This window comes from Anopheles ziemanni, chromosome 3 (genome assembly GCF_943734765.1).
Source record: "Anopheles ziemanni chromosome 3, idAnoZiCoDA_A2_x.2, whole genome shotgun sequence".
Classification (NCBI taxonomy): Eukaryota; Metazoa; Arthropoda; class Insecta; order Diptera; family Culicidae; genus Anopheles; species Anopheles ziemanni.
In genome coordinates, this window is record NC_080706.1 from 64,101,028 (window position 1) to 64,121,370 (window position 20,343).

General features: G+C 47.5%; 1 protein-coding gene across 1 annotated transcript in view; it reads right to left on the bottom strand.

Moving 5' to 3' along the window:
* Positions 1-20,343, bottom strand: part of LOC131288696 (ryanodine receptor) — a 32,818-nt gene that overhangs the window by 3,879 nt on the left and 8,596 nt on the right. Inside the window, exons 8-29 of the mRNA XM_058317864.1 lie at positions 18,194-20,264; positions 18,023-18,103; positions 16,428-16,527; positions 15,248-15,357; positions 15,082-15,179; positions 14,775-14,999; positions 13,123-13,881; positions 12,309-13,040; positions 11,645-11,782; positions 10,776-10,982; positions 10,406-10,699; positions 7,739-10,322; positions 6,969-7,106; positions 6,132-6,418; positions 5,394-6,061; positions 4,641-5,326; positions 4,068-4,562; positions 3,746-3,979; positions 3,287-3,399; positions 486-579; positions 153-401; positions 28-50 (exon numbers count right to left, since the gene is read on the bottom strand). Coding sequence (XP_058173847.1) covers positions 28-50; positions 153-401; positions 486-579; positions 3,287-3,399; positions 3,746-3,979; positions 4,068-4,562; positions 4,641-5,326; positions 5,394-6,061; positions 6,132-6,418; positions 6,969-7,106; positions 7,739-10,322; positions 10,406-10,699; positions 10,776-10,982; positions 11,645-11,782; positions 12,309-13,040; positions 13,123-13,881; positions 14,775-14,999; positions 15,082-15,179; positions 15,248-15,357; positions 16,428-16,527; positions 18,023-18,103; positions 18,194-20,264 — 10,386 coding nt within the window. The remainder of the gene's footprint in view (positions 1-27; positions 51-152; positions 402-485; positions 580-3,286; positions 3,400-3,745; positions 3,980-4,067; positions 4,563-4,640; positions 5,327-5,393; positions 6,062-6,131; positions 6,419-6,968; positions 7,107-7,738; positions 10,323-10,405; positions 10,700-10,775; positions 10,983-11,644; positions 11,783-12,308; positions 13,041-13,122; positions 13,882-14,774; positions 15,000-15,081; positions 15,180-15,247; positions 15,358-16,427; positions 16,528-18,022; positions 18,104-18,193; positions 20,265-20,343) is intronic.

Below are 20,343 nucleotides of genomic sequence, written 5' to 3' on the forward strand. Positions count from 1 at the left end.
AGATGAGTGTGTTAGTTCAACGGACAACCTACCATTAGCTTTTGCATAGTCTTTAGAAGCATGTCAAATGTTAGAGGCGAAAACGGGTTAGCAATGTCAAAGTGATCGTTCTTCCACTGTAGAACTGATCTCGGTTGTCCGGGGTTACTTACATGAATGCTAGCGCCGCCTTCATCTTCTCCAGCACCTTCCTCTTCATCTCCGCCTTCCTCTTCCTCTTCTCCGCACGATCGAGCCACAATGTTGGCGTACGACATGTACAGCGGATCTTCCTGCAATGCACCGCTACGCTCTGTCATCGCTCCGCGGCAGAACGTCGTTACCAGCTGCGTCAGTGGATCCGGCTTGCCTTCCTCTTCTTCTTCGTCCTTCTTTTTCTTCTCGGCATCTTCAAATGTTTGCTAAGGAGTAGATACAACGCAAAACAAAACCTCGTTACCGTCTCTAAAGCCCGCGAGGTGTACGGTTTTGCTTTTCACACTTACCGTAAGATCCTCTATCATGACCTCTTGCCCGACATTCTCATCCTCTAGCCACAGTTCCGAGTAGCTCCGACCGAAGATATTGCACGCGCGGTGTCTGGCGGGCAAAGTTGGAACGACGATTTTACCGAAAGAGGTAAACAATGGAAAGTGTATCAGTGTCAAATCGACCAAAACCAAAATAAAAACTACTTGTCTATCCCAATATGCTCGAGTGGCAACAAAAAAAGAAGTAAAATGTACAAAAAGAAATATATAAATAATAAAATACAAACTAAAGGTAAACAATAAAGAAAAAGCTTCAATTTTAAACAACTTTCAAATCAATCACACAAACTTCCTTATCAGACCACGATGCGATATAAATGTGGTTTCAATACTGGGTTACATTGTGAGACAAGGAAGCTTTCGAAAACAAATTGCCGTGCAAATACCGCCGGTAATGAATAACATAATGATAGGAAAGATAGAGTGCAAGTGCAGGAGAAACAATGAGAAGGAAGATAAAAAACAAACAAAAACAGAGAGAAAAAAGTTCACGCGGACAGAAAAAGTAATACAAAGAAAGGGGCGTAAAAATGCACAAAACAAACAACAGCAACAATGTAAACTAGGATACAAAAGAAAAAACATATTGAAACATAACGAACAGCAATAGTAAAAGGTAAGAAAAGAAGACTCAGTCACCTGCTCAATCTATACATTGGTTTTGCTCTTAGACATGCAACAGCCATTTTGCGTCGTGCTTGTGATAAAACTTGTGTCCAATTAAGACCTTTCGCAATAGGTCGGCATGCCTATATATAGGTTTGGTAGTTAGTATGCGGTTAGTGATTATTCTCTTTATCATCTCTGTTGTTGTTTCTTTTTTGATTATTCGGGTATCGAGATTGGTTTTCATCTGGCTTAACGCCGTTCGAACATTATCATATATACAGGTTTTGTGGTGAAAGTAGTGTGGGTGGGTGGGTGGCAGGATAATGGTGCAGAGAGGTGTGCTGCTTTGCTGAAGAGTAATTTTCTTTACTCAGACCGTTTGGTTATTGTTAGTGGTATACAAATGATGGAAGAGGTTTATGTTAGTCATACAATATGGTTTGATATGTGAGATTTATTTATTGTTTTTGTTTATTGTTATATGGATCTAGTTTTGCATGGTGTTGTTTACAATGTCAGACTGGTTTGCCGAAGTCCGGTGTTACGGGACCAACATAGGTATGGTCATAACTGTAACCTGAAACGGTGTTGTTGTTTCAGACGTAATCTTCAACTAATAAAATGTAATTGAACGTCTAACGGCTCTCCGTATAAAGATAATGCGAATTTTAAAGTTTTGAAGAAAATTATACAAAAATAAACAGAACGGACTTGAAGACGGCGATTAAATTATTTTGTTGACTCGATCATTTCGACTTTGGCAACACATTAGTAAAAATACTTTTCTGTCAGTTATTATTCAATTGTGTTGTGCTGCAAGAAATGTCACAAAACACACCATTCATATTTATTTTCTAGAATGTTAGACATATTTAACATTCTCTGGCATTGTCATGTTCAGGGTGAAGTGAACCGTTTTATCTTTCGTAATGGAAGAAACAAGCTGAATTCTGTACCAAACCAATTCAAGAACCAATTATAGATCATTGATCAATTCAACCTTACGAGATTGTAGAAATAAAAATTATTCAAGGCAGAAATCATAGTTAGAAGGTGAGGAGTAGCTTTTATATTCGCTTGTTAAAACATTAACCCCAGAGGAAAAAGTTAAGATAGAAAAAGAGACACACGTAGATTGAGCTACGTCGCAAGAGGATGGAAAAAAAGAATATCTGGCGGGGACAACTATCGTAGAAGAAGTTGGAGAGGAATGTAGCAGAGAATTTAATACCAATAGCAGTTTAACCGCTGAGTAGTATGTAATAATGTGCTTGGTGACCGATTTCAAACGTGTAGAAAAATGGTGTGCCAATTTGTTTTAAATTGATTTTTGCTAAAGGCGAAGGCAGGAAATTTTGCTTTAATTTGCATGCTTATCATTGTTTATACCAGGAATTGTAGGAATTTGTTACAGTCCTATTTTAATCAGGTTTTGTTACGTAATTTTTCAAGGGCAAGTGGTTAGTCGAATCCGATGGGGGCAGGATAAAAATCTGCAGGGATTTGAGTTTTCTTGTTTGGTTTCGGGTTTGCGTGCCGATCAAATCATTTGAAGTGCATGATAACTCTGCACCCCGTATGCTTTTTGAACATTGGACTCAATTTTTGTTGATATTGTTGCTGTTGTTGGTGGTGCTTCTATTCAATTCTGCAGTATTTTTGTAATACAAGTTCATTTGATTTTAAAGAACCATACTAACGAGAAGTGGAAAGTAGACGGAGTGAAAAAGAGAAAGAGTAAGGGTAACAATAAATTAAATCAAACAGTCCAACCCGGCAAACAGCCACGGTGTCATTTGGGCAGTAACAAAAACGAACGAAAGATAGAAAAATCAAACACTTGTAACAGAAACAAATAACAAGTAAAAAAAATAGAGGTAAGATGCACAACGCACAACAAAAATCAATCCAAAACGTAAGTGGACAAACGAAAAACATGAGCAGAAATAATGGAGTGAAAAAGTAAGTAAACGGAGGGGATTGTAACAGAAGACAACAATAAAAAAAATAAATAAAACAAGAAGATAAAGAACCAATAAGAACAGAAAAATCGTAATGTAAAAGGAAAAACACATATATACAGATGACAATGAAACAAAAATACATAACCCCGTTGATAAAGTAAAAGAATAAGAAAATCATAAAACCTTGGCAGTGAATGTAAGGAAACTTGTCTGAAACAGGCAATAACCGCTCGTTTTCTCTGTATCGAGACGCAACTTCTGTAAACATTTTTGCTTTGTTGTTGTGGATGGTCGATCTGGAGCATAATAGCAAAATAACAAAATGATGAGTGTGTAAGGTTTTACAAATTGACTGGTTGTTGTTCGTGTGTCAAGAACGAGAACGAGTGTGAGGTGAATACATTAAAAGTTGGGTGGATGAAAATCGATGTTTGTTGTGGGTTAGAAGTAAAAGTCCGGAGAGTGTTATACACATACGGGAAGTTCGTTGTATGCGGAGGTGTAACTGTGAACGGGAGATGACTTGATCGAAGGCCATGAAGAGATTGGAAGATAAAGGACAAGGGCGTGTATGTGTGTGTGTGTGTGCGTGTGTGTTTGTTTGTGTGTATGGATTGTATTTCGTGTAACCCGAACACTTACCATGTGCAGTCCATAAAGAACCTTGGCCATGGCGACGATGCGCTCGACCGTGTCTTCGATTTTGTTTTCGGGCTTTTTGTCAGACTTTTCGAGCGAGTCCGCGACTATTTGCTCCTTCTTGCCGAGCTTCGAGTACAGATAATGCTGCCAGGACATTTCGTCGGCAGGGTCGAGCTTGTCCGGCAGTGTCAATTGCGTGCGAGCAAACTCGATCACCTCGTATTCGGGCATTTTCTGTAAAAAAGGAGTGGGATCCAGGACCCAAAACAAAACACGATTACAAATCTGGTTTTGTAAACCTCAACTCAATCGCTCATGCTACCTTCAAATAGCGATCCTTGCAGTGTTGAACCAGTTCCTGCTCCTTGCCGGCAAATAAATTCAGGCCAACGGGCAGCAGACGCTTCAAACAGGCGACCATCAAGCTGGACTGAATTTCCTTGTCCTTGTCACGCTTCTTGTCGCGGCTACGCTTCTTCTTCTTCACCTTGCCACCGGAGGCGGGAACGTCACCAGAAATGGCTGCCGAGCGACGGGTGGCAGTAGGCATGATCAGTGCCATGTTGTCGATTTCGTTGGCCGAGATGAAGTTCTGCTCTTCCTTCAGGAAGTACTGGCTCTTGGACCACACGTTGAAGATCTCCGCCACGTAGTTGTACAGCTCTTCCGCCTCGGACACGTTATCCTTGAGCCAGTGGTTGCGCTGCAGGTCGACGTACTTGATCAGCAGCGGATAGAACGAGTAGATATCGCGGACCAGCAGTTGCCAGTCCTCCTGGATTTGTGCTTCAATCTGGGAGGTATCATCGGTGGAAGACTGGAAGAAGAGAAAAAAGGCCAACATAGAGTGAACAGCACGTACAACGGCGACCTTACTGGCAGCTGCTTGCCGTACCTTGAGGAAACCACGCAAGCTTTCCTCCTTGTGGAACATACTGTCGCAACGCTTCTTGACCCGCTCGGCCAACGGCAGAAAGACGTCCTTGAGCAGCTCCTCGGAGCTGTTGATGATGATCTGCTGCGTGTAGGTGGCAATGCGCGTCATCCACGGTGCGTTCTCGTTAGCAATGTTCTTGCGGATCATCTTGAGCACATTCTTCAGCAGGTGGTTCATGTGTTCAGCGGTTACCATCGTGACGTGATTGCCGGTCTGCGGGCTAACATTGTCCGGGCCCTGGTTCCACCAAAACGGTAGGTACGAACACAGCAGCGGCAGAATTACATCGATAATGTGCTGCGCCTCCTGGTACGTCTTCTCCGACTCGACGAACTGGTCCACCTCGGCCAGAATCGACTCGAGCGTCGGCATGCTGCTTTCCATCTTGGTCATGATGTCCTGCGCCTCGAGGGACGTGTCGGCGATGCGGTTCAGTAGCGAGAACGGATTGTGCTTGTTGGCGTGCGGCTCGAGGAATGCCACCGGGAAACAGGAGCTGAATGCACCGAGACAGGATCCGAGGGCCGGCTTGTGGCGCTCCAGTTCCGTCTTCAGGTATTTACGGTCGCGAGTCAGCGACATATCGGTGCCAAGAGTGTACAAAGCCGAAAGGATCTTGTACGACGCAACCTGAATTTCGTCCACTGGAACCAAAGTGAGACCGTATTAGAAGGGAAATCGTCAGTGCATCCTCCTTCCCAAAATACTTACACAGCAAGTCGCTTCCATAGTCGCACGCGGCCAAATGATCGAATAGCGACGTCAGCACGGGCAAAATCACCTGGTTGACGTAAGCTAGCGAGGTTGATGTCTTCAGATGCGTTCCGCGCAGTCGATCGTACTTGCCATCCGTCAGGTTGACGATCGTTTGGCCTAGATCATCAGCCGTGTTGTTGAAGAAGGTCAGCATCGACGTTCGGATGAACTCGGGACAGTTCTTGACCAGCGATTTAGCGTCAATGCTCTTCACCAGCACCTGCAGGCACCGTACGGTAATGCGCACATCCGCCCCAAATGCCGTCAGCCGGTGGCGAAGCAGACTGGCCAGTTTGCAGAACAAACTAGCAACCATTTCCTTCTCCTTCAACGAAGCCGCACCGACGTTGTTGGTTGCGGTTGCGATCGCGATAAAGTAGTTGCGGTTTGACGAGAAGTACTTCTCCATCAGCGGCAAGACGACCTTCGAGAAGAACTTAATGTCTCGCGAGCAGGTCTTAAACGACGATCGACGGCTGAACGTGGTCGATGGTTTCAGCAACTTCATATTGATCGTGGCACGATCGCTGTACGAGATCAGCTTCTCAAGCAACGAATAGGCGAAACGAAGCTCAATGGCCGCCGTACTCATGCCCGGCTCTTCCGTTTGTCCACGAGATGGTCTGAAAAAAGAGAAGGGAATATTTTTCATGATCCGTAATCCCATCCCTTGCCGCCAAGAGTACTACTCACTTGTGCAGCTTAAGACCCTGGTACTGCAGATACTTAAGGAACTCTTGCGAACGTTCGCGATCCTTACGCTTCTCCTTGTCGGTCAGCAGATCGTACGGGACGAGCTGTGCGTGGATGGCCCCACCGCACTGGTTCAACTCCTCGTTCTTTTTCTTCGCCCAGATATCGTGCGAGTTCTCGGCCAACCGTTCGGCCATGTTCTGCATTTCTCTGCTCAGCGTCAGGTTGGTCATGTCGACTGGGTGCGGGTTGTAGTTGAACGGTGAACCCGTGTCGCCCTGCAATTCCTGGACGTGTTTAAAATGGATCCCGATGCGATGCGAGAGGCAATATGGAGGTGGCAAACCAGCACACGGGAAATATGGTAAAGCAGACGCGAACGCGCACACGAAGACGAAGAGATACACGACGGTATGTCAAGTGCACGGACACGCGGCGTGATCCACCGAATGCGTTCGGTTGCGTTTGCATAACGTTCAATCCGTAGCAGCGTTGTGGGGTGGTGAATTCATCAAAAACACATTTTGAGGACGTTGGTGGAAGTGTGATGGTGGTTGTTGCATTTCAGGTAGGGGGATGGAAAGCGCCATTTTTGATTATGGAAAAACAAAAACAACATATTGAGCGGTGAATAGAGAATACGATTTAGAAGGGATGATAAGAAAAACGTGGGTATCCAAAACACAAAGCTTCTGTGCAAAATTGATGATTTCAAAGGTTCAATTAGACACTTTTTGGTTCGGTTTCCAGAAATTATGTAGCTGTGAGACTGTGAGGTAAAGCTAGAACGAAACTGTAAAACTATCGAAATGTTCGGATCCAAATCAAAAGACTTACAAGATTCGGCTTCGACTGGCGACGCATCGATCCACGGTTGGATAGCGGGACGTCACCTTCGGAGTGTTCAATTCTCCAGTTCAGAGCAAGAAGAGCCTTCAAGCTCTCACGAACTGGTTCACGGTAGCGTTCACGTTCCTAGAGTATGGTTAAATTTAGAATAGAAATGTGTATCAAAGATAAACATATGATCAATGGTAGATTGCGTCAAACGACGTTCAAAAACGCGTTGAATTAAATTTTATACCAAACTTTGTACGTGTACTAAAACACTAGAACTGCCTGGATTTGAACGGAACTAAAATGGCTGGCGATTGTTTTGTGAACAATATGCAAGAGCTGGTGTATCTTAGATGTTGTTTTAGGATAAGTTATGTTTTTTTAAATCAAAAAATAATTTAAACATTTAATTTTACAATTCCTAGCTCGATATCGAATAAAGTTTCACAATTTTTGTCATTACAAACATTATTCGAGGCCTTCACGGAAGCGTGAACTAAGAATCAATCTATAAGAAACTGGTACAATTACTTGGGGACCATTCTTACTTCTTATAAAATATAATAATAGGTATTACTTGAAGAAAACGAAACTGTAAGAGGAGATGCTCAAATCCTAGGATTTCTGTAGTACAAAAAGAAAATGTTTACCATCTACTTCGTAGGATTAAACATTTCTTTAAATATAAATATACAAATGTTTAACACAAAAAAAAAACAGCGATTGAACATACCAGATCCGGTAGTTCTAGTGTTAAGGGTAATACTTACGTTTTCACTGAGAGTGTTGTACGGCTTCAGGCGAGGATGAGTCTTGCTGGAATCGGACCACTGGTCACCGTAGGTCCATCCATTCTCCAGCTTGCGGCTAGCCCAGGCGTCGTGGTAGTGTTCGCTGAACTTCTGCACGATCTGATTGAGATCGTTGGTCAACTGAACGGCGGTCGTGTCGATCGGCTGCGGATTATAGTGCGGCTGATCGGGGCCACCGCCGGTCGGTTTACCGTACAGGTCGTCGTCTGAGTTCTTGGACAGACTATAGTCTGGCGGCAGGGCACAACCGATCGCAATAAGACATGGAAGTGCCTTACCGAACAGTTCCGGATCGTAGTCCATGTTGCTGAGCGAGTCGAAAATGTTCGAGAACAGCAGCATCGTGAGACGCTTCTCCTCGTCGGAGGACGCGCCAAACTGGGACGCCTGGCCACCACCGGTAGTGCCGTAGTACTTAGCGCAACGCTCGTAGTGCAGCGTCAGTAGCCGCAGTGCGACAGTGGTATACTCTGACAGCTTCGACACATCGATGGTCAGTTTACGCAGCAGCTTCAACAACATGGCCGGGTGCATGGCGGATGTTAGTGCGACAAGGAAATCTGATACAGCTTCACGCTGGCCCTTGGTCAGCATGCGATTCTTCGACATGCGGTACACAGTGTGCAGCGTGGCATCCAACAGGCTGGCGTAGTTTTCAGCCTCATTGTAGAACTTACTGTGCTTGATCAGCAGCGGAAGGATAGAGTTACCGATGTAACGATTCATCGACAACGCCATGTCACTCTCGGAACCGTCACTGCGGTCAAGCATGGTTGCAGCACGCAAATCTGGCAGGAAAGCGTCCTCCAGCAGACGGTAGAATAGCTCCTGCGTTTCGATACCATACACGCGCTCGAGGAACAGGACGATGCTCTGCTTGTGGCCAGGCACCAAACCGGACGGCATGTCGGACTTTGGCCTATCCTCACCAATGGCCGGGTTGGTGAGGGTAAACTTCAGACTCAGCACACCCTGCAGATCCTCCAGCGGAACCAATGATCTCAAAATGGCACGCGCACGCAGCGACTCGTTCTTGCCTTGCTCGATAACGGCCGCATCTGGCGCACAGCGACCCAACAGATCAACTAGCGTACAGTAGAAGCACAGGATGGCTGCACCGGTGTCGATGTAGTCCTCATCGTCATCACCCTCCGGCAGGGGGTGGGTGAAGTTAAGCCCGGCAATGGTGCCCTCGGTCTCGTCCATCATCTTGCGTCGTTCGGAGATTCGTTCGGACATTTTGTTCGCTTCCATGATGGCCTTCAGCAGGCCTTCACCCTCACCACGTAGCGCCGGTCCGAGACACTCCGGGCGGCGGATAAGCAGTCGGATGACGAGGTTGGCATTCTCCTCCACACTCTCCCCGTTCACCCAGACGCAGAAACGAAGGAAGTCCAGGTAGCGTTCACCCTCGACCGGATCCCAGCCCAGATCGGGGTAGCCCCGTTCGACCAGTTCCGAGTTACTCTGCAGACCGCACCGCGACAGGTAGATGGCAATCTTCTCCAGATAGTGTTCGCGCAGCGCTAGTGCTAGCTCGGTGTTCTCCATCAAGCTGGAGTACGCCACGTCCAGCGGGGTCGAGCCCCGCAGGCTCGGGCGTGAAAGAAGGATGTTGGAGTTTTCGAGCAGGAAGTCAAAGTGGTCGAACATAGCCTTCTGGTTCTGGCGGCCAGTACGGCAGAAGTAACATAGGAACCTACAGCATGCTACCACCATCTGGTGGGATGTGTCTTTCTCCTTCGGTGCCGACTCTTCGCCCTCGGCTGTCTGCACCGGTGCGTCGCTCTGTGCCTGCGCACGCCGCCCAAGCGTATTCATCATGACCGCCATGACGTTCTCGTGCACACGCAGGATACGAATCAGATCCGGGTGCTGGAAGAACGTATGGTTGTTCACCAGCTTCCAGAGTCGCTTTCGCATCAACTCTTCCTCCTCCTGGCTCATCTGTACCGGCAGCAGGGCACGTATCTGGCTCAGTCCAACCCACATGTTGGCCACATCGCTCTTCGTTTTGGCGTTGATTACGTAAGTTTTGTTGAGCGCCTTGATAAGCTCTCCGATCGTGTCGTACTGACGCACGAGCAGACTGAACATCTCACGGACCAACTTCGGGTTCTCGATCTGCGACTCCTCCGCCCAGGACACGATCTGCTTGATCAGCACCTTGCGGAACACCTCTTCAGGCGTTTTCTTTTCCTCCTCCACCGGTTCCTTCGGGTCTTCCTCCAGCTCCTTAACGGCGTTTATGAAGTTGTACACCTTCTTGAGCGCTCCCGGGCGTCCATCTTCGGCCTTGTCGGCTTCCGGCTCTTCCGGTTCCTGCAGGGCATTCAACGACACCTTGCCCATGAGCCTCTCGTGAAACTCGATCAACCGATTGCGCAGATCCGAGCCGCAGGACGCATTCTCTAGATCCTCCTCTTCGAGGTTCTTGAAGCCTAGGATGGCGTTCATCTGCTCACGCGGCGGACAGCGGAACTCGCGCGTTTTCTTCGCCGCAACTGCGCTTGGCAAATCCGACTGCTTGATCTCAATGTATCTGGTGGACAAGGAGAAGCGAGAAAAATTAAATTACCCTCAACTCGGTGCCGACATCGACGCCTCTTCCGCAACTGCCCCTACCTGCGTAGCTGATCCTGCTGCAGATCACCAACATAGTTGTGTGCGAATGAGATTATACTCTCCACACGATGGCGCAGCTGTACGTCGTACAGATGGTGTAGCAGATAGCACATTTGCAACTTTGCACCCTCCGCCATCTTCATCGTCAGCAGTCCCTTGCGGTGTTCGTCTTTACCCTCCTTCTCGAACAATGGGTCCCAAGTTTCCGGATCGATCATGATCAGCAGCTTCTCGACGTCCTCGTTGGTGATAACGCCAACCAGCAGCAAACGATCGATCAGCTTGATCAGTGGCCTATAAACAGAGTGAATGAAGTGGTCGGTAACACTAAACCCGTCGTCTTCTCGGTCATCGTTGGCGCCATACTTACAGGAAGAGGTTCTCGTTTGATCCACCGATCGGATCGCGATTGTGTACCTGATTGATGAGCACCGCCTCCTGGAGGGCGCTCATCACGAACTCTCTCACCACCTCCAGTGGGAATCTTGGCGAATATAACGAGTCAATTGCCGGTATGGGTTCACTGGAAGAATCTGGTGCTACTAGTGTCGGCATATTCGATTGTGAGGGTGTGGGTCTGGGGAAGGAAGAATAATGGCATGCAAATGTTTGAGGAAAAGGCAAACGGAAAAGGTGGATGAACGGTACGTCAAACTTCTGGTCGGATAGAATGATGGATGATCGCGACAATACGATTTCATACGATATAAACATACAATATACACATTGACGTGTAACGTAGAAGGGCATTCTTGGAAACTCCGTTGGATTATGCACATTTTGTTCAGCTTTAACAAATTGTTATTTACAACTATTGTGTCTCAACGATAGTTTCTAATGGATTCGAAATGGACAAACCGTCAACACATTTAACAACTACAATACTCTAATCAATAGCTACAAAAACAGGATCATACTTATAAGAAAGAAAATTGACTCTCAAAAGGAATAAGTTGCAGTATTCTTACCGCCAAGACTCATAAATTACCGATCGGATCGAATATCATTCTATCGACGGTACGAAATGTGTTAGAGGGATGGTTAGATAAGTAGAAGTAGATGTGCAAGAAGTCCATGAATAGCGGTGCAGTAAGCGTGCCTTCTATTCAGGGAGTCCTTCGAAACGATACAGAAAGCTCGTCGAGGTTCGTTGGTTTTTTTTTCTTGTGGGGTTTTAGTAACGGGTTATCGAAAGGGGGTTAGTGTACGTCACACCGAACGGAGGTTAGAGCTACTTACGCAATCTCGGTCATGTTCATTTCCGGGCGCACGGAGAGCGTCTGCAGTGAGCGCAGCGAGTGACACATCTCCGGATCGGTGTACAGCTCGCGCAAATCGGACCCGAGCGGAATGATGTACTCATTCTTACAAACCTCCCTGAGTGGATTAAAAGAAATAGACGGACGGAATGTAAGACATTCAGAGCTATTCCGAGATCCGAACGTTCGAGATTTACGTTCGAGATTCGATATTCGGTATTACCAAATTCGAATTCGAGATTTATCAAGGTGTATGCAAAAGTGTATAAAGGGTTACCGCCAAATGGTTTGAATAAACCTTTGGTGATGTTCGATAATTCGATTTGCTTGTTACTATTACTTTTGGAACGGTGATTGATACATGCGTACCATTAAAAGGAAGATAATATCATTTTACATAGATTTTATCACGAAACCCCAGTAATTACAAACGATTTTTCCACATTCATCGTCCAAATCTGTTTTGCCCATTTGATTTTGACAACTGCCGAACAGCTATGTCGACTTTGTCGACTCGATTCGAATGTTAGAATACCGAAAAAATCTCGATTCGAGACGAGCGCTCGCATTCTAGACCGTTTCGAAACGGATCTCGGAATAGCCCTGATTGTTGTTGTTCTAGTTGTTCTACGTTCGTCACTTACATTGTCGTGGCGTGGGATTCGAGATGGAGAGAAATCAACAGATCGTAGAAACCGAGTCGCAGCGGACCGCTCATGTACTCCGACTGAATGGCGTACAGTAGTTGCTTCTGGTCGACGTGCGAGCACAGGGCATGCGCTGCCCGATAGTTGGACTGATAACAAAGGGCCGAGTAGAGGGTGAGTGTGTGCGCGTGGAACTGCAACAGACGATCGATCTCGATCAGCTCCAGGATGTCGATGCAGCGATCCTCCTCCGGGATGTGCAGGGCTAGCATGGACACCGGGTCTTCGCACAGCATCGACCAACCGCGTATGTCCGAGAGCTTGAGGGCGTGCACCTGTAGGGCGGTGTTGGGCACACGGGCCCACTGGTGCGGCTTCAGACATTGTACCTTCAGCCTCGGTGGGAACTGCGGGTTGATGTGCTTGTCGCTCGTTGGCAGAACTGCGGCCGACAGAGGCAACGTGGTCGGTGTACGACCGAGCTCGATCTGCAGAATCTCCTTGCTGGTGGCCTCGACGAAGATGGCCGGGAAGAGCTTGGTGTCGGGCTCCATTAGGAAGACGTGCGACGTTTCCTTACCCTCGCACGTGAACCGGATCGTACCGGTGGCCGTGTCGACGAAGCATCCGACGAACATACCCTGCGAGGCTCCCTTACCAGACGAGTCCTGCGTGACTTCGTTGAACAGTTCATCCGCACGCACCATGTAGCACGACTGGCGGTTTACACTGGAGCGAAATATCAAGAAAGGTTATGGCAATGATGGAAGCATGGAAGCATGGAACGTTATATTTTACTAAAATAACTTACATCTCAACCGTCTTGCCAGTCTCGTCTTCGACGTAGATCGCCGCGTGGCGCACCTTATTCTGTCCGAACTCCTTGCTGTGGACGTGGTATTGTGTCGTTACCCAGCCGACGTACACGTGCGTCGGGTCCTGACCGGGGAAGATGCGCACGCCGTAAAAGTATTCGTTGATGAGGCGCAAACAGTCGGCATCGTACACTTCGTTGCCGAACGATTCCACCTGCGGGCTGCCCATGCCTCCCTTGCGCTCCGGCGTCATCGGTGGTTGCGAACGCAGATCGCTGTTCGACAGACGCATAGCCTGGCTTCGCTGGGCCACCTTCAGGTTGCTCTTGCGTGGTTCCGGCTCCGGGGTGCGCCGGTCCTTCAGCTTGTCCTTGCTCTGGTCGCGCTTCTTGCCGAACAAGCGGAACGGGCTGCGGCCACGCTTCTTGCGATCGTCACCGGCTCCTTCGAGTTCGTTGTCCGAGTACGCGTTCAGCTCGCCGTCACTCGTGGCTTCGCCGTTGATCTCGATGCCGGGTGGGCTGAGGCCACCACGCGGCGCGTGACGAGAAGGCCGGCGAGGTCCGTTGCGAAGCATATCGTCCGCTTCGGCGGCGTCCTCCGAGTAGTTCCGGTGAAGACCCTTGATGTCGTTCATGGTGAATCCGCTACGCATGATGTGGTCGAAGTGCGCCGGTGCCGAGTGGTCAACCTCCGTCATCAAACGGTGCTGACGGATGCGAATCTCCTCCCAGCGGCGCATTTTTTCCGACTCACTGTTGAAACGAAGAATTTTTAATTCAACAAAATAACTCTACAAAGGCATGTCAAATGTTACTGTAAGTTGGATTGAAAACGATAAGGGAAACAATATCGCCATTTGCACCACTATTCAACAGATTCTTGTATCTACTTCAAATTGTTTGTAAACCATCAAATATACAATATTATAAAGCAATTTAAGTTTCCATTTTCGTTAGAAATTTCTCTATTTTGAAAAGATGCATTTTCGCAATTACAAATAAAAAATAGATAAATTTGTTATAAATGGTTGGCACCGTCAATCGAAAGAAACTATTATGCCACAAATTAAGTGGTTTTTATTTATCAGCCAATTTACTACGAAATGTAGGTTCCAAACGATCCTTTCGCTTTTCTATTGTCCCTATTTCTTATCAAGTAATAACGGCCCATTTACAATCGATTAACAGTTTCAATACTTTAATCTTTAGGATTCCTTAAAAAAAAAGAAATATCAAACGTTGGCTATGTGGAAACTAATGTTTAAATAAAAAAACATACTAGTTCATACAAAATTAATTATGCTGTTGGTGCAAATGACATACTTTTTGTTTAAAAGATCAAGTTCTTGTTTGATGATAATCCGACATAAAGTATTGCATTAGAACTGTTCGTGAAATCAGGAGGATGAACATAAATTTATATTTAAAGTTTGTTAACTTTTTTTCTTTTGAAAATCGTTGAACATGTTTGAAACAGTGACTGTAAGAAAAGTTGTAGATACGTTGGAACATAAGTTCAAGCTATAGTTAGAGGACTGTAGTTCCGGTCCTACATATTTATGTACCCGCATTGGAAGTTTAAATCGTTGGCTTTCAGTCTGCTTGAGCATTCGTGTTACTGTATTGAACTTGTAGGTAAGATTTACCTGATAAACGTGTTTGCGCACGTAACTGGCAGCGAAAGTCGCAGAAACTCCCAGTTCGCCTTTTCCATCGTCTCGAACGTGTTGTGCGAGATTTTCATGCAGGGCGGCGTATCCGCTCCGCCCGGGATTCTAGTGACGTCGATCTTACCGTCCGGAATTTCATCGGTGTTCTCGAAGATTGGTTGATCTTTCGTGTACCAGTGAGTGACCGGGCGTTTCATGTTCCTAAATGCGGCAAACCAGAAGGTAAGCGAAATGCTAGTTTGAAAAAAAAAAGAGCGGGCGCTTGTAAACACTGAATACATACACGCAGAACGGTTCGTAGCCTTCCTGCAAACCGCAGGTGGTGAACCATTTCAGCGAGTCCACATCCTGTCCGTAAACGACGCGAGCTTTCTGGCCGATCTGAAGGTGAACAAGATAAAACCGCAGATGAAACCCATGAACCGGTTGGTGGACGGGGCAATACTTACACCGATCGTGCACGCCGGCACAAATCCAACACCTTCCGGTGCGTTAACGTCGGCGAACGTAGTCTCCCCGCCGAGGGCATCCATCAGCAGCTCACCGTTCAGTGAGAAACCTGACCAAGGCACGGGGGGGATAAGCGTCATAAATAATTCTCGGGAAAAAAGTCTACCCAAGCGGTAATAAGTAAGGGGTTGGTTAGCAGGCAGGTTTAGTCAATACAAACTGACTTATTAAAGCGGTATCTAGTCACTAGAGCAGTTCTCTATAAGCGCGATTAGAAACATGTAAGAAGAGCCAATGTTGCAAGCGGATTAGTATTGATTATGCGTTGGTAAATAGTGAACATGCTTCGTTACAACATGCCGCACGAAATGCTTATCACATGCGCTAGTTGCTATGAGTAGGAACCGTAAGAAGCAAAGTTTTGTCCAAAGTATCCAAAATGAACACGACCATTTCCAGTCTACCAGCTGTACATTTCGAATGTGTATGATCCTAGACTGATATATTTATAGCCTAGTAACAGGCATGGAATGGAACAAGATTATCACGTGAAAGCGAATATACATTGATCGAAAATGGTTGGTTAAAAGTAAGTTGGAAAGAGATCGAGAGGGTGCTTCAAGCGGTTTAGATTCAACGTGTAGCTTAGTTTTGACTGGTGACCAAAATGAAAGTTACCCACGTTGCATGCAATACTTTCAGTTTCCCGTTGTTTTGAATATCAACCGAGCACAACTGCAAACGGATCTGTGTTGGCTGATCTGTTTCATTTGCTGTGTGGATTCACTGATACTGATTGTTGTCGGTTGTGTTTGGAACTCGATTGTGATATCTCGAGGGATGGTTAATGTTTTATGCCAGCGAGCCGTAACCATTCGCCGGAGATGCATGAGAAAATATGTTCGATTTGTACAAATGTGAGAAAAAACGTCGGTGTTTGGATGTTGTTTCGCGGTGAGATCGAGCGACGGGAAGAAAAAAAAAGCTTATCTTATATCTCAGCAGTAAATGTAAAGCGATTAATACGGTAAACTTCATACGACCGTTTGCGAAAACTTAAAAGCCGAAAACATATCTGATAGTTTGATATGATGAGTAAGTAAATGGTTTGGTAGAAATAGAAGCTAGTAGTTAGTTGAATATTTATTCGTTCTAAAATTGAGAGAGAATGGTCCTTACTGATCGTATGATCCACTAAGTCAAGAAATACACCGACGATATCGCCTGGTACCCACTGTTTGCCGAACGACTCCGTAGCACCGCCGGACACTTTCTCTTCCTGGTTTTTGAGGAAAATTTAATTTTTCAAACGGAAGAGACAGTATATTGGATTTGGATTTGGACAGGTTCGGTCGGTGTCGTCGATATTTTTATTGTTGTAATTTTGTTCACGCGTTTACGCCAATGGAGATGGAAATGAAGGACAAACTCGTGCCGGGTATTCGAAGGGATTGAATTTACGGTGTTGGATTAACGATGCAATCCACATAGTTTGTAGAGTAGGTCCAAGAAGGAAGTAAAGGTGAGTGTGCGATCATGACAACAAACATTTCCGATGATCACAGGACGGTTTTGGTATTTCGGTGTAGGTAGTGAATAAACAGTTGGACAGTAGAAAAATGTGCCGGGAAGCGATAGAAAGAGATAAATAGAGAGAGAGAAAGAGAGAGAAAGAAAGAGAAAAAGAAAATCAGGTAGGAAACAATTTCGTACCGGCCTAGAGAGATGTTTTGTTACAGATTGTCAAGAGACGAAAGGAAAGTGTTCAGTACATTTCAAAAGTTTCCCGTCATTCAAAAAGATCTTCAAAGGCGTACGCTTATTGTACGAAATATTTAACATTATTCTAGAGAGATGAACAAAAGGCTTGTGGTAATAGTTCTACTAGTATGTTTGAAAAGTGTATGTATGTCAAATGGAACAAAGTAGAAAACCGACACTTAACACATACGGTAGACACAGTTAAAGGCTTCAAACGTAACGAGATGAACCAACGCGTTACAACTTCAACCTGGAAAGCTAGTGGATCAATCACAACCGTAGGTAGCATGTCAATTACTCTCCTGGCGAGGAGGACAAATTTCAATGCAACATATACTAAGCAAGTATAAAATGGTCTAAGAAATGGGTGAAGAATGGTAAACAAGAACAACACGCTCAAACCGACAGAGTGGGGCCGCCCGTATGTGTCACCCCAGGTTCGCTTACTTATGCTCTTCTCGTGGACGTTTATGAAGCAACCGATGATGTCCCCAATCTTATACCGACGACCAAAGTCTTCGAGCGTATGGAGGTGGATCTTGCGTGCCTAGAGTGTTTCGACAACCGGGCAACGGGACCGGGTCGTCGGTACAAAGGTGCGCCAGTCGGGTAAGAGCGGGTAGAATACACCGAGAAGGTTGTGGTGTGCGTTTCGGTTTTGTGAGGAAGGTAGGGTGGGAAAGAGTTCAGATTATGTTGATAGAAACATTAGAGTCATTACGGAACTGACCAGCTGGCAAACTACCGTACTGCGGTACATATCAGAGAGCGCTTTCGCAAATGTTCGCAACATCGACTAACGTGTGAGCGAGTGTAATGGAAAGTGTACGAGTAAATGCTGGACGACTTTGGGGGCTAGCTAGGGGAGGGGTGCGTTTTCGGGTTTCAGGGAAAGCCCGTTCGAAAGCCCGAAACAAATGTGTACGCGACCGAAAGCGTGTTTACATAGGAGAGATAACCACGGCTGCCGAATGGAGGAATGGTCCGTCGTTGTTGCACCAAAGCATACTTACATTGTATCCATCGAAAGCCCACGTAGAGTCGTCGCTTCCCAGCATCGTGCCAGGGTTGCAGTCGGCTCGAGCCCAACCAACCTGTTGGTTAAGAGAGCATCGTGGTACAAATTCTGTGTCGTGAGTTCTTTTCCCGATTTTAGCTACATCGAAATACAATGATCGACCTACCCGCATCGGACCGGCTGTCAGCACTTCAAACTCGAAGTACCACTTGCCGGAAGTGACCGCATACGTCCGCTCGACACGGTACGTACGGTAGGCTGCGAACTTTTGACGCAGGGCCTCGGCGGCTAGCGCCTCGTTGGCCTCGCCAGTCGGTGGATCCAGGTTGTAGCCGTAGATGAGCAGCGTGCGCACCGTCTCGGAGGCTGTATCGCGGTTGGCCTTCTTGATCGCTTCGTCCACCTTCGAGTACGGAACCAGATGAGGGCTGCGCAAGTTCTCCGAGTCCTCGTTCAAACCGTACGTCCAACCCTGCTGAATGCGCTCCTTGGCCCACAGGTTGTGCGTGTTTTCGGCCAGCTGGTCCACCAGCTCCTCCATCTTGGGCGTGAGCACGGCCGCGCTGAGATCCAGCGGTGCCGGTTTGTAGCCGTTGCCCTGCATGTACGGGTCGTTCGGCAGGCGGATGGGACGGATGCGTGCCGGCGGTTTGTCAACCGAGATGTAGTAGCCGAGCGAGAGGATCGTCTTGAGAGTCTGCACGGCTAGCTGGCAATCGTAGCGCTTCTCAGCGGACGGCAGCTTCTCGAACGATGTCAGACACGGATGAATGCGGTACACGTCGTCACGCCGTTCGCCCCAGGTCCAACCGGCTTCGATCTTGTTCAACGCCCACATTTCGTGGATGTTCTCCGCCAGCTTGTCCCGGATCGTCTCGACCGACGAGGGCAACGTTACGGTTGACGTATCGACCGGTTTCGGCACGAAAGCAGAATCGTCTTCCACGAGCCAGGGTCCGGCCAGGACGTTCTTGTTCAGATTGCCGAAGTAGAAGCACGGATCCAGACTGAGGTTCTGGTGAGGCATAAGGCACTGCACGAGCGGTGAAAAACCGGGCGGCGGGTTGAACTTCAGACGTCCGTTATCGCCGCCGAACAGGAAGCGACAGCTCAACTTCGACGAGCAGCTCATGACGGGGAAGAACATGCCGTCCAGGTTGAAATCGGTGAAGCAACCCTGCACCGGTTCACCGTTGAACGTAAAGCGAATTACCGGGACGCTAAGATCTAGCGTGCAGCCGATGACGTCACCCTTCTTGATGTACGGCTCCGTAACCTCCCGAGGCACGACGCAGGTGCGCCGTCCGGCAGACCAGAAGTGTACACCGTCGTACCCGTACGAAAAGAGATCGTCACCGACTCCGTTTCCGCCCCACTTCTCGCCACCGCCCGGGTACGGCACGTAACCGGCCGTGTTGGCCCAACCGATGCGCAGATGGGGCGTCATGTGCGTCATCTGCTCGATGTGATCCATCGTTACCTCGAAGTACCACTTCTGATAGATGGCGGAACCTTCGACGCGACCGACAAAGATGTTCGGCCGGATGCTGGCCACATGATCGACGAGTCCGGTCTGCAGGAGTAGATTTTTGCCTGGCAGCAGAAAGTCACAGATGTTGTTCTGCGACGAGCGTACCGCCACGCCGTTACCGACGCACAGCGAGCACAGAACGTCCAGTACCTTCGGATCGCGGCCGTGCTTCTCCAGCAGCGAGATGATCACCTTGATATGTTCGTCACGCATCATGTTCAGCGCCTCCGGTGAGTCGATAAGCACGCAGTGCAGTACATCCAGCATTCCCGAGCCCTCGCTAGACGCCTGCGAACCGAGTCGAGAGAACAGCCAGTTCAGACGGTTCGAGTTGGCAAACTGAGCGCAGTTCGTGTGGTTGCCCTTGATAATGGCAGCCAGCAGCTGGTAGAGGTAGCCGGAAATCATGTCCCAACTTTGGCCACTTTCGTCGTTGGCCAGGAAGGACGCCAGGAAGCCCTGCGACGAGATGACGTTGATTTTGTCGATCGCCTCCAGGATCAGGTTGAGAACACCTTCCTCCTGGAACAGGTCCTGCCGATTGCGCAACGCGCGCAGCCGGTTCTGCTTCTCCTCGTGCTCCATGTCATCCTCGGGCTGAGCGAAGTAGTTGATCAGATCCTCCAGGCACATAACCATCTCACCGAGGTTGACCGTTTGCAGGAATATCGAATGACGGCGATTCTCCTGCAGCGTTTCAAGGCCACTGGAAGAAGAAATGCACACCATTAGCTTCGTCACTTTGTACTGTCTACTACTTTTCTATAATCACCACCTACTCTTTA